Here is a 13,771-nt window from a genome sequence, read left to right on the forward strand (position 1 = left end):
CAGGATTGAAGGACAAAACTCAAAAAAAGTAACCATCTGTCCCAAAATCTTTTGGGACTGGGCTCCCCACAGGTCCCCCTCAACCCAATGCTCGTGGCGATCAGACAAGGGTCAAATCAGCCTGCCAGCACTTGTGTATAAAAAATTGTGAGAGATTAAAAAGCATCTAATCTTTTCCTCATTTAATTTGCAGCCTTATCAAAGCTAGAAGGAACTTTAGAGATCAGCTATCTCAGTCCACTCATGTATAATTGAGAAAACTAAGATGATAGCATGGGGCAAACTGCCTAGCCCTTGTGCCACTGGGCTGAAATGTGTGATCCACAGGGACAGAAACAGGGACTTTTCTGTTGTCTCTGTCTAGAGCAGTGTGTAACAGCTAGATAACTCTCAGAAAATATCTGCTGATGCAGATGCTGATGTAGAACTGTATCAGACTGGATATCAACATGGCTCAGTTATTTTTCAGTGTGTGACCTCAGCAAGTTCTTTATGCTCCTCACACCTAACTCCTGTCATCTTTAAAATGTGGACAGTAGTACCACGCTGGGTGGTGCGTGCATGAATAACACACAGCACAGAACATAGAGACAGGCACATGCTGTCTGCTCAACAAATAGCCATTGGTTATCATTGGGGATAAGAGCATTGAGTGACTCAGAGAAGAAAATGGAAGAGAACTGGACAAAAGGGACAAGACCAGCCAGACCCCCAATCCTACATCAACCATAGAGAAGACGAACCCACCAGAGGCGATGCCCTGACCACTCCCTCACCCTCATCCTCTCACTGATGCCTGATACACTACCATCCTTATAGGTCCGTCTTTGTTACCATCATTATGACCCTAATAAACAGTGTGACCCCCTTAAGTGGAGGCCCACTCAGAACTACTCAGAGGCCCATGCTCTAATTTAAACGAATTGTATAAGATTTCCTTGATGATTTCATCAAAATCAACTCTTTCCCCGTAATTTTCCCATACATTATTTAATCCTCATCAAAATCCTCAAAAGATAAGCAAATCAAACTCATTTTGCATATATAGCCAGGTTGGGTAACATTAATGTGGTACCACTGCAGGAAAGTAATAGAACCAAGCTTCCCTCAGGTTTCCTGACACCAATTCAGTCATTAATGTTATACTACAACCCACGGATCATTTTCAAATATGAGCTAGAAACAGGATGAAAGAGGCTGGGAGCACCACAGGTAGGACCAGGGCCTTCAAGGACAGTGTGCCTCTGGTCTCCTCTAAAGACACATGCTCTGGGCCAACTCCTGTGCCTCTGGCTGCCCCATGTCCAACAATGGACTTCAACAGAGACAGATGGGATCTGCTCTCAACTCCCAAGCTTCCTCCTGGCCCTTGGCTGAACCCAGGGGCAGCTCCTACACCACACATCTGAATTTCCCAGGAGGATGTCTAGAACCCTCCACAGGAAATCCGCAGGGCTCATGCTTTCATCTACCGTTTCCTAAACCTTGATAATTCACATACCTCCTCCACAGTGTTTCCCAGATCCATGCACTACCTGTATTAGTACTCATTTAATACCTTTCTCTAGATCAACTCATTATTTTTACTTTGCCAAAATCGTTTTAAGAGACTTCAACACAGCAAGACACGGTGGCTCACACCTGTAATCCCAGCAACTCAGGAGGCTGAGGCAGGAGGATTGAAAATTGGAGGCTAGCCTCAGCAACTTAGCAAGGCCCTAAGCAACTTAGAAAGATCCCATCTCAAAATAATAAGAGCTTAGGATGTGGCTCAGTGGTTCAATCCCTAGTACCAAAAAAATAAATAGAATAAAATAAAGACATTACCATAATTCTACCTTCTTTTACCTCATCCTAAGCAATAATAGCCATAAAATCATAAATCTAAAATTCTAGTCCTAATTTGCATTAAAAGCAACAATAGCTGTTAGAAAAAGGAAGATTCGTGACTCACTAGCAGCAAGTATACTTCACTTTATGCAACTCTCCTGCAATCCATATGGGATCCAGTAGGGATTACATGGAGTAAAATGTCCTAATTAGTTATGGAGTGCAATTAAATGCCATGAATAATTTAATCTGATAGTGATATCACAATCATGTTGAAATGTAATAACACCAATAATTCAGAAACCTGTGTGTCAACTACCTACTTTAAAACTTCTAAAATGCTACATCTCATTCATCTCCACCTTTGGAGGCCAAATAGGCCTTATAACCTCTTGCAGTTGCTGGAATTATATCAGAGAGCCCAGAGTTGGGTGTGGAGAGAGTTATTCTCACTAGACTCAAACAAGCATTGTTCTGAATCTGGATACACTTCTTCTGTCCTTCCTTGTCTCTCTCCCTCCATCCATTTTCTCTTATTCTTACTTTTTTTTTTTTTTCTTTTCTTTCAACATCCACTGACTCATTGCCTGATGTGGCCACAGGCTCCAGGTTTATTAAGAGCTGCAATGCCATCCCTGCCTCCAGAAGTAAACAATCTTGTTGGGGAGGAAAAGAGGATGAAGACTTAATATCCTCCACACCCAGGCCAAAATATCTAATATCCAGGTCATGAACAATCCAGTGGGCAGATGTTCATTTATCATTCATTCTACCAGCATCCACTGTGGGCTGTGCCAGCCATTGCACTGGGTGCTTGAGATTCAGGGCAATGAACCAGACTTAGTGGCCCCTCCTAAGAAATGGGATTATTGAGCTACAAGATGAAGGACTTCCTCAGTCAGACTGGGATGCTGACGAAGAGTTCCTGGAGGAACGGATCTGATGGGATTATTGAAAGGTAAATAGAAGTTAGACAAAAAACTAAAGGGGCATTCACAGATGGAGGGGAAAGCATGGCAAAAGACAGGAAGACATCAAATACACCTGTCTTGGTGGAGTTGTCAAGTTTGGGCAGTGAGTATTAGACAGAAATGAACAACAAAAGGCCCCTTGGGCTAAGAAATCTGGGCTTCATCATGATATGGAGACGAAGATGCGTAGAAGAAGAATGACATCATCAGGGCAAATCTGCAGCACGGCTAGAGACACAGGTCGTGGAGAATGATATGGGTCAGCTCTGCAACATCATTGCTGCTCAGTAACAATGTAGTTATCATGGACACCGAGGCTGACAAATAAGAATCAGAGAGCAGCCCCTGGGCCAGGGAGGAGGCCAGCAATCCTGGAAGAAAGGGAACTGGTTCTTGAGAAAGAATGGGGTGTGAGGAGAAATAGTAAGACTGTGGAGGGCAGGAGTTATAAGGAGAAAAGACATTCACACACATCAACACATGTACACACATCGACACGTGTACGCACATATACCCTGACATGCATACACATCACATACATGAAAACAGGTACATGCACCGCACATACACAGACATATGGGCACATAGCACATACACACAGATATGCACACACATAGACACAGTTACGCACATATACATAGATATGTACACACATCACACACGCTGATATATAGACATACATTACATACATCAAATGCATAGCACGCATGCACATACACATGGTCACATGCAGACACACTGATATATGTATGCATCGCTCAGACATGCACATATTACATGACTGCACACAATTAAACATATTCACAAGAAAGGAAAGTAAGAGCCAAAGCCCAAATGTGAAGAAACCTCTCTCCAGTTTCAGTTTTCCAATCCTAACACAAAACTCACCTCTTCCAAGAGGTTTGTCCAGTTGCTTTTCTTCTTCGTCTCCTATCCCTCAGGCACTAGGCAACCCAACATTCTAATTGACCTCTTCTAAATGCCTCCCTACATCATCTGCTCCCTCTCCTTCCTATCCTCATTCCTGTCATACATGCACCAAAAGGGGTTACTTCAGACCACACATACCCAAGCAATCCTGGCCCAGAGCCTATAAAGACAAGAGGGTATTTAAGGAGACAAGATGAGGGTTGGGGGTGGGTAGCTCAGTGGTAGAGTGTTTGCCTAGCATGTGGGAGGCCCTGGGATCAATCCCTAGTACTTCAAACACACACACACACACACACACACACACACAGAGCAGAATAAAAGAGACAAGATATAAACAACATTTGAGGGGAAGTCAAAGATTCTGGGGAGCTAGACAGAATCTGGGGCACAAAGTGATGTACAAAGAAGTCAGGGGAGCCAAATAAAAAGTGATGGTGGGGGAAGAGACCTAGTATTTGGCCACACTGTGCATACAAAGGAAGACACAGTCCTGCTGGCAGGAGGGCAGAAAGACAGCCAAGACCCTAAGACACTCAACAGCTGAAGACCTAAGTGGTAACAAGGGGAACAGGCAACAGAGTAATGGCCACTAAAACTGATGGTTTTAGCGGCCACAGAGTGACATGAGTGATGCCAGGCATGACGACAGTGTCACATGGAAGGTTCACATCCAGAATTAGCAGTTTATATAAAAGGAAAGTATAAATTAAGAATTAGGAGAAGAAAAGAACAAGATAAAAATACCAGATGTTTAATACCGGTCATATCGATACTGGAATTATAGGTGACTTCTTTTTCTTTGCTTTTCAATTTTGTAATAAAATTGGTTGGGTTTTTTGTTTATTTGTTTGTTTGTTTTTTAACAGAATGACTTACTGGAGAGTAAGGGGAACAGGCAGTTCCACCTACCACCAGAGGATTCACTGCCCTGGAGCACATACATGGGCACAGACGTATAAACACACCACACAAACTAATCCTGCCTCTGGGGTGCAAAGTGCTAATTGCAGGAGGATCTAAAGCAACTGCAGTCTACCTACTTGCTTTTATTAACCCTATGAAATCATACCCACCCTTAGTAATAACTCTGCACAGGTCATTCTCAGCACTCCAGTTTCCCTCCCCAAACTCTCTTCCTATACTCCTCCCCACTCCTCCACACTCCGTTCAGGCGGGGAAATGCTATCTTTTGGAATGAGTTGGGATGGCTTTATAGTTGGAGAAACCGAAGTCTGGGAGACAGAACCTTGCCAGAGCTCACAATTATTGATGGTCAGGTCAGGCTTAGAATACTGCCCTCCCCAAGACCCCAAGACCTCAGAGGAGGAAAGATTCTGATCACATCCTTCAGAATAGACCAGAGACTAACAAACCACATAGCTCCCAGCTCTACTTGAGGCCTGATCCAGATAGCTGACTATTGGACCATAGGCAGCCAGGGTCTGGAAGAAAGAATGACTCAGAGGACATTCTGAAAAATAAGAAGCAGTAGACAAAGGAGAATGGGGCACTTCACATGAAAAGTAGGCGATGGCAGGGAGATCAGGCTGCAGTGGTCAATTTATTTAAACTAATTTCAATGGGAAACTAAATCAGATTCCATTTTCCCTGATCTATGAGACTAAATTTTTATCTCCTTGGTCTATCAACAAATATTTATCAAATATTTACTCTTGCGTCCTGCCCTGAGTTAGATGAGAAGATAGAGATTTGAGGGGATCCAGTGTTACCTGAGGCTCCTAAAACAGAAAGGAAGGGGCTAGGAACCAGATGTGAATTGTGTTCCACAGTTTCTTGCCTTGGGATCTCTGAGCACATGGACAGGACAAAAGAAAGAAGTCACTAGAAACCCACCAACCAAATTGTGATGATTCTCACTTTTTTAAGCAGTGGGAAGGTTTGCTCCCCAAGTCATCCACCTGACTTCAACAGGTTCAGCAATTGAAATAAGAAGTATAATTTGATGAATGAGTAAAACTTAAGGATAATCAACAAGTCTGAGGAACAAGGTTTACTGGTCAAAACTGAGATTGGGTCTAGATTCTGTTCTTCAGTTGCAAATCCTATTAATAGCCTGTGGGAGAGAGAAAAGTCACACCCAAATCCCCCTGCAGGCAGAGGACATTCCTGAGAGTAGCACTTAGCATAGAAATGGAAAGAACACTTACCTTGCCTTGTTTTTCAAAGATCCCCAGCAAAGGGAAAGTAGGTTGGCATAAGTCATCTAAGGTGGCACACAGCTAAAAGACGTTGTAGGCCAAAGAGCCTGAAAATCTATAGGTTTGAAATGTGTGTGCTTATTTCTTTCTGTCATACTGATTTCCAGATTCTGTTTGACTTAGGACTCAATTAAAACATCATGGGTAGTCCACCCAAAGGATATTAGTGGACCTTGGTTGAAAAGCCAGCAGCATTCTTAGACCACCAACAACCATCATGCACCTGAAAGGCATCTCAGAACAGGACTGAGAACCACAAACACCACACACTGCTCCTCCTTGTCTGTTTAAACATGAGGATGTAGGCCCTGAGCCCTTGGGCTACACAGCAGTGTTTATCTGTGAAAGCTGGGCCTTACCATATCAGCAATTTATTTCGAGGCCCAGAGGCTAACTCGCCCAGGTTGACAGCTTCCTTTGGCTTATCAGGCTCAGCTGTGAAATCTTTACTATCATTTTCACTATTCCTGCCTCACACTACTCTTGTCAGGAGAAAGCAAAGAACCACAACCCAAACCTACAGTAGTGGAAGAAGTTCTGAACTGGGTGTCCATGGATCCAAGTTCTAGTTTTGACCCTGTCGTGTGGCCTTGGGAAATAGTTTATCCTCTCTGGGCCTTGGGTTATTCATCTGCTTTCACAAATGAGAGGGCTGACTGAAAGATGGATACATGCCCTTCCAGCACCTGTAGTCCATCAATGCCTAAAACTGTCCCAGAGGAGTTGGGGGCATTCACAAAAACACCCTCCACTCCCTGCCTCTCAGAAAGCACTAAGCGGAACCTGGCTGGGAATGTATTCCTTTGTTTTATTCTTATTGATCCAGAGAGGAGAGGTACTGCACTTAGAAAGAAAGCAAGATTTACAACCAGAACTGACACTGCATCCTGCCTTCATCACTTAAGTGCTATATGAATTTGGGCAAATCCATTACCCTCTACAAGTCACTTTGTCATCCAGAAATGAGCATAACATGGCTGAGCACACACTACTGTTGAGAGGATCAAACATAGTGACAGTGGTCCATGTCTATATGGCATGTGTACAGGCCTAGTCAAGTGCAGTCCCTGGGTGCACTGGTCACCCTGTGTGCATCTGTAAGTGTTTTTAGAACATTTGAACAATGCTTCTGTGGTTCTGACCCTTATGGGAATGATAAACTCCAGGAACACCCAAAAGAGGGCCAGTTTGAGTCCCCACGTTCACACGTCCTAATAAAATCCCAGGACATGGGGATCTTAGGATGCAGAGTAAATAACTAAAAGGAGCCTGCCCCAAGGACAGCTGTAACTTTTGAGAGATGAATTCAAATTCAATGCCTGTGTTAGGAGCAAATCGTAACTTTGGAAAGAGACACAGGAGAGAGAATCAGTAATTGGGATGAATCCAGGGCATCTTCCTGGGGAGAGAATTCCATGGCAGAGCTGCCCAATCCCAGACCTCCAAGGAGTCCTCCCCACTTAACACCCAACAACAACCACCCCTTCAAATTGCCAGCCAGGGGGGCTGGAGAAAGGAGGGAAATGGCAGCCCCAGTGGGCTCTGAGAGACTTCCTGGGTCAACACTGCAAGAGAAAAGTGTTTCCATTTCACATAAGTATAAAGGGCCTCCAAAGTTCTACTCACATCCTGCTGAACTACCAAGCCTCTTTCCTGTGTCCATTTTATTCTTTCCAAACCACCTGTTACTGTTAGCTTCAATTACCTAAATAGGTCAGCACTGGGTCATGAGAATGCATGTGTGTAGCTTTGGCTACCTGAAGGTGCTGATGAGAGATCTTGTATGAGACGGGAGCTCCTAAATCAAGAGCTATAATCTTGCCTCAGTCTGCAACCCAGGAGGACAAGGGCTGTGTGCCTACCATCAAAGAAGCAGCCTTCTGATTCCTCCCTTCCAAGGTCCTCTCCAACATAGCTTGTGAAGATGTCAGGGCTCCTCACACTATCTTCACTGCCTCCTTCTCTCCTGCTCTGAAGAAGATGCCCCTAGAGGAAGCTGCCTGCAGAGGCAAGTTGAGAAGCAAGAAGACCTCTCCGACTTTTTTGAGATTTATGAATTCAAAGCTGAGTTTTCTCCAAAAGATGTATTTGTGAATATAGATAAACCCTAATGTATCCTTAACACTCTCAACTGCCACGTCTTTCTGAGGAACTGCCACCACTCACACACACATTCAAGCATGCACACACCTATTCAGGGCCTGCCCATCAGATAGATATTGAAAGGAGCATCAGAAGAAAGATGAAACTTCATTAGCAAATGTCACTTCTATAGCTGACCCTGGATTCCCTGCACAGGGCTCGTTTATGCTGCACAATGGTTGGGTTTACCTGTAGTTTCAAAATGAAACCTTTTACTCTTAATCATGTGAAAGGATTATCTTTCAACCAGTCAGTCAATAGGTCTCAAGAGTTCCCTTCAGCTCCTATGGGACTTACTGAGTACTGTTCAAATGCCCAACACTACACTGACACTTCAAAACTTTTGCTAAGGACCTAGCTCCTGTACAGATACAGGTATAAGTAGGAACTAGTTCTAAATTATCATGCTGAACAAGTCAGACATGCTAGCAAGCATACATTTCAGGGTTAAGTATCTAAAGGCCATAAAATCTTTAAAATCTAGCATACCAAGTTTTACAAAATTCTAAATACCTATGTGTCATAATCCTCTAAACACCTATCATTTTCTAGTTGATCTGATTAAAGCTGATAATCAGTTGCTGTCTACACAGATGTGCCACTAGGACTACTTCTGGTCTTGAGGGATAAAACTAGAAAATAGACTTGTCTATTCATACCTCATGCAAAGCTAGCTCAGGGCTGATATCCACAAGATCTGGTACCACTGTCAATATCATGTCATATCTGCCTCTTTTTTATTCTGTTTTGTTTTTTCTGATAGTGGAGATTGACCCAGGGGCACCTGACCACTGAGCTACATCCCTATTTCTTTATTTTTTTTATTTTTTTTATTTGTTTTTTGAGACAGGGTCTCCCTAAGTCACTGAATTGCTCACTAAGTTGCTGAGGCTATCCAGCCTTGAACTTACAATCCTCCTGCATCAGCCTCCCAAGCGTCTGGGATTACAGGTATGTGCCACTGCACCTGGCTAAGGACAATCTTTTGCTCAGACTTTATAAGAATTAGCGAACACACACAACAGGCCAACAAGAGCCACACAAGATCAGTGCTTGGAGCTGTGATCCAAACGTCCTCCTCTTCCCTCTTGCAGACCAACTAAACAAAATGGTTCCTTTTTATACCTATGGTAATCACAAGTTAGGTACTGTTTCCCTGCAAAATCTCCACAGTACCTCAGCTTCAAGGGTAGAGACCTGCCGTCTCCAATAGATCCTGGCTTCTCCTTCCTGGTTATTCTCAAAAGAGAGAAACACCCAGGTTCTCCTGGGTTCAACTGGATTCATGCTGTTCAAACTGAAACTAGTGCCACAAGTTTCTAAAGGCCACAGTCTAATCAGGATCATTTGGATCATTAAAACTCCACCATAATTAACAGCCAAATTCTTATTACAGTTATTGTTTCAACACATTGCTAGGCAGAACAAAGTTCAAGTGTGGTGTCTTAAACAACAGCAATTGAGTTCTGGTGATGAAAGAAAGGGGGTATGCTTTTCCTCGTACGCAAAGCTGATGCTGCTGATCCAGGATCATATGGAAATTTTGAGTCAGTCTCCTAGGAGTAGAAGAGTTGAGCTTGCCTCAAGCCATCCTTGGACTCTTTCCAGGCCATACTGTCCAAGGGCAGGCCAAGTTGGAAGTAAGAATGTGCTGTTATGTCAGAAAACAACAAAAAGTATCACCTTCTATACTACATATAAATATTCCCTCTTCATATGCCTGTAAAATAGATATTATAATTCCTATTTGATAGACAAGGTAATAATCATTCAACAAATACTTGCTGAGTGCCTCCTATGTGCAGGAACTGCATAAAATGCAGTTGCCCAAGGTGACACAGGTGATAGGCAGCAAAAGCAGCACCCAAACCCAGTCAGCTAATCCGTTCATTCCATTCCACTGCTGCCCCTCTGACTGAGGTCAGTGTCACCACGTACTATGACAGGACACCAGAGACAAAGGGCAATGGTGGAAAGAACTACATGGTCTATCTCTTTAGTTTGTCCATCTGAAAGGAGTCAGTATTGATGATCATCCTTCTCAAACACCAGCTATCTCCAGTGACAATTCAAAGTAACCTCCAATATCACATTAGTTACAGCACTGTCCCTGGGGAGCAATCCATAACTGAGAGCTGGGAGCTCATGCACCCTCACAGTCCAGTGGGCAAGACAGAATTACCCCCAACAAAGCATTCGTGAGACCCCAGGACAGAAATTTTGGCAAAAAGGGGCAGATTCAAAAGTTCAAGAGTTCCCAGAGCAAGGGGACCAGAAGCCAAATGGGAATTTGAATTCCTACCCCTTGAACCAGTATGAAGACCTCCAGTGTGCCTCTCTTAGGCCACCTCAAGACCTGTGGCTTGGACCTATTCCTCAAACACAGCCCTCTGGTTATGGCACATGCTCCACACCAGGAGTTTTGGAAACAATGTCTGCCATCCACTCTGGCTGACCATCCCCACTGACCAGCCTGTCCCCGCAGTTGCATCAGAGAAGGGGCCAGTCATACACTGGGCTGACTATCTCAAGAATGCCAAAATCTTCATGAATGGGCCACCCTGTGCCTGCAATCACAGGGAGGTGGGGCCCATAGCTACCAGTCACGTAAGTGGGGCCAAACACAAGAGGCTGAACCAATCAATAAGTGAGTCAGAGAAGACAGAGTATAAAACCTCAGGAGCTCCAGTGCTCCTCACATCACCAGCATCTCCTCTCTTCTCTCACCCTTCCTGGTGCTTCAGGTAAGTGTGGGTTCTACTGGCCTTCTCATCTTTCCAGCTGGTCTTGCTCAGACCTACATGTGTTAGTGAGCAGGGCCTCTCTCCCTTTGGAAGCTAGAAGACCTTTGCCTTCACTACTGCATTCATAATGAGAAGGGATTCAGGAAAGGGATGGAGGGCAGAGCTGCAGATAGTGTTTCTGGTCCTCTGGCCAGAATGTAGCCTTCACCAAGACATCCCCATAGGAGCAGGGGCAGTACCAGGCACACATGTGGACCCTGCAATGGCTGTCCAAGGCAGCCTGTGCATGGGCTGGATGAACCTCATGAACCTGTCTGGAGGAGAGGCTCAGAGAGTAGGGAGGATGGTTCTGAGACTGCTGCAGATGACAGGGATTTTAGGAGTCGCAAAAACTTAAGTCCTGTTTCACAGAGGCAGATGATCTGAAAGGGTAATGACTTATGAAATGTTGTGATACAAATTCCTACTAGTTACAGTTCCCTCTACCAAATTTGGACTTAGTATCTCTTAAAAGATATGTTTGATATCTTCTGGTCCAAGACGCTGGCCCAAAGGACCATAAAGGTCCTTTTCCCTGTTTATAGACACAGCAGAGCCTGCCTTTTCTAATAACTAGTCCTTGAATCATGTCCTTACTCACTGGGACAGAGCAAGAGTTTAAACTATGGGTTTTTGCAGAGAATGGAATACAACAGACCTCTGACATCCCAACAAATCTCCCCCATCCTAGGTAGTTTCTATTTTAACTCAAAACCAGTGTTGGGATTGAAAGAGACCTAAGTGTCAAAGTGTTCCAACCGCCTCACTTTACAGGTGAGAAGCGGGAGTCAGTGGGGGTTGATCTCCCGGCAATTCACAACAGAGATCAGACAGAGCTGGGAGAGAGAGTAGGCACCACTAACTGAGCTATTCAAAGCTGGACAAAGACTTTCTGCTGGATGGACCCTTCTCCAGAAGTAGCAATCCTGGAAGTCCCAGCTGAGACTCTTCTGGCACCTGAACAGAACACTGAGCCTAGCCCCAGAGAGGCACTAAGAGCACTCAGGATGTTGTCATGATGCAACTGCCTTCTTCGATGCCTCCTATTGTCGCTGGTCCACTGATGCTCTTTTCTCTTTCCAGGGTCCCCTTCCTGCTTAGACAAGATGTCCCACCAGAAAAAGCAGCCCACCCCCTATCCCCCAGCGGGTTGCGGGAAGACCTCTGGCGGCGGCGGCAGCGGCGGAGGCGGAGGCGGAGGCGGCAGCGGCGGCTGCGGTTTCTATAGTGGCGGCGGCGGTTCCAGCTGCGGCGGAGGCGGCGGAGGCGGTGGCTCCAGCTGCGGAGGCGGTGGCTCTGGGGGTGGCTCCAGTTGCGGAGGCGGCGGGGGCTCCGGAGGAGGGATCAAGTACTCCGGAGGCGGCGGCGGCGGCTACTCCGGGGGCGGAGGCGGCTCCGGCTGCGGCGGCTACTCCGGCGGCGGCGGCTCTGGCTGTGGCGGCTACTCCGGCGGTGGCGGCGGCTCCAGCTGTGGCGGCTACTCCGGCGGTGGCGGCGGTAGCTCTGGAGGCTGTGGAGGCGGCTCCGGAGGGGGCATCAAGTACTCCGGGGGCGGCGGTTCCTCCGGGGGCGGCAGTGGCTGCTACTCCAGCGGCGGCGGCGGCGGTGGCGGCTCCAGCTGCGGTGGAGGTTCCTACGGGGGTGGCAGCTCCGGTGGTTGCGGCGGCGGCTCCTCCGGGGGCGGCAGCGGTTCTTTCTGCGGCGGCGGCTCCTCTGGGGGCGGCAGCGGAGGCTGCTATTCTAGCGGCGGGGGCGGCGGAGGCGGCTCCAGCCAGCAGTTCCAGTGCCAGAGCTACGGAGGCGGCTCTAGCGGCGGCTCGGGTTGCGGCGGCGGCTCCTCCGGGGGCGGCTCCGGTTGCGGCGGCGGCTCCTCCGGGGGCGGCGGCTGTTGCTACTCCAGTGGCGGCGGCGGCTACTCCGGCGGTGGCTCCAGCTGCGGCGGGGGCTCCTCCGGTGGCGGCGGCTCCGGCTACTACTCCTCGCAGCAGACCGCCCAGACCTCGTGCGCCCCTCAGCAGAGCTACGGAGGGGGCTCGTCCGGCGGCGGCTGTGGCGGCGGCTCCTCCGGAGGCGGCGGAGGCTGCTTCTCCAGCGCTGGGGGCGGCGGCGGTTCCAGCTGCGGCGGGGGCTCCTCCGGAGGCGGCGGAGGCTGCTTCTCCAGTGGCGGCGGCGGCGGCAGCTGCGGAGGTGGTTCCTCCGGGGGTGGCTCTGGGGGTGGCAAGGGCGTCCCGATCTGCCACCAGACCCAGCAGAAGCAGGCGCCTTCCTGGCCATGCAAATAAGGCCCCCAGGATGCCGCGGAGACCAAGGAGCTGGAGGTGTTCTCCGTTGGCGCCAGTGGGCTTAGCGATCTCATGATATTGCCCAAAGTTTCCAAATCCTTCACGTCTTAATCAGCATAGAAGAAGCCATTGAGTTCTCAGGCTGCATCTTATTCTGCAGTTTTTTCTTGGTTTCTGTATGACTACCTCCCAACTCCAGTGCCTCCTTAATCAATAAATTTGCAATTCATGAGAATCTCTGGGTCTCCAGCAGTCTTTGTAGCTTTGAAATTCATCCTTTCCGTCTATTCTTTTCTTCCATTCATTCATCCACACTTCATTCATTCAAGGAATATTCATTGCAGAGAGAGTGAGGGGATAAAGAGAGTGAGGGGAGTAATGACTGGTAAACAATGACCAACGATGTGAAAATCTGGTTTGTGGCTTCCCATCATGAAGTGATCTCAAAACACAAAATTCCTGGAAAGCGACTTTCACTAAACACCCTCAGTGAGTTGGGTAGCCACCATGGGTCACTTCATCTAGGTTTTTGGTTGGTTGGTTGGTTTTTGTAGATAGGCTGAAAAGATTTCTCTCTACAGTCCAGAGCTTACTCAGCAAGGTCTGATAATAGG

General features: G+C 47.0%; 1 protein-coding gene across 1 annotated transcript; it reads left to right on the top strand.

Moving 5' to 3' along the window:
- Window positions 1–10,695: 10,695 nt before the first annotated feature.
- On the top strand, window positions 10,696–13,392 carry LORICRIN (loricrin cornified envelope precursor protein). The gene is made up of 2 exons (XM_079155341.1): window positions 10,696–10,836; window positions 11,959–13,392. The coding sequence occupies exon 2, from the start codon at window positions 11,982–11,984 to the stop codon at window positions 13,155–13,157; it is 1,176 nt and encodes a 391-aa protein (XP_079011467.1). The 5' UTR covers window positions 10,696–10,836; window positions 11,959–11,981; the 3' UTR covers window positions 13,158–13,392.
- The last annotated feature ends 379 nt before the right edge of the window (window positions 13,393–13,771 follow it).

This window comes from Sciurus vulgaris (genome assembly GCF_902686455.1).
Source record: "Sciurus vulgaris genome assembly, chromosome: 1".
NCBI classification, from domain to species: Eukaryota; Metazoa; Chordata; class Mammalia; order Rodentia; family Sciuridae; genus Sciurus; species Sciurus vulgaris.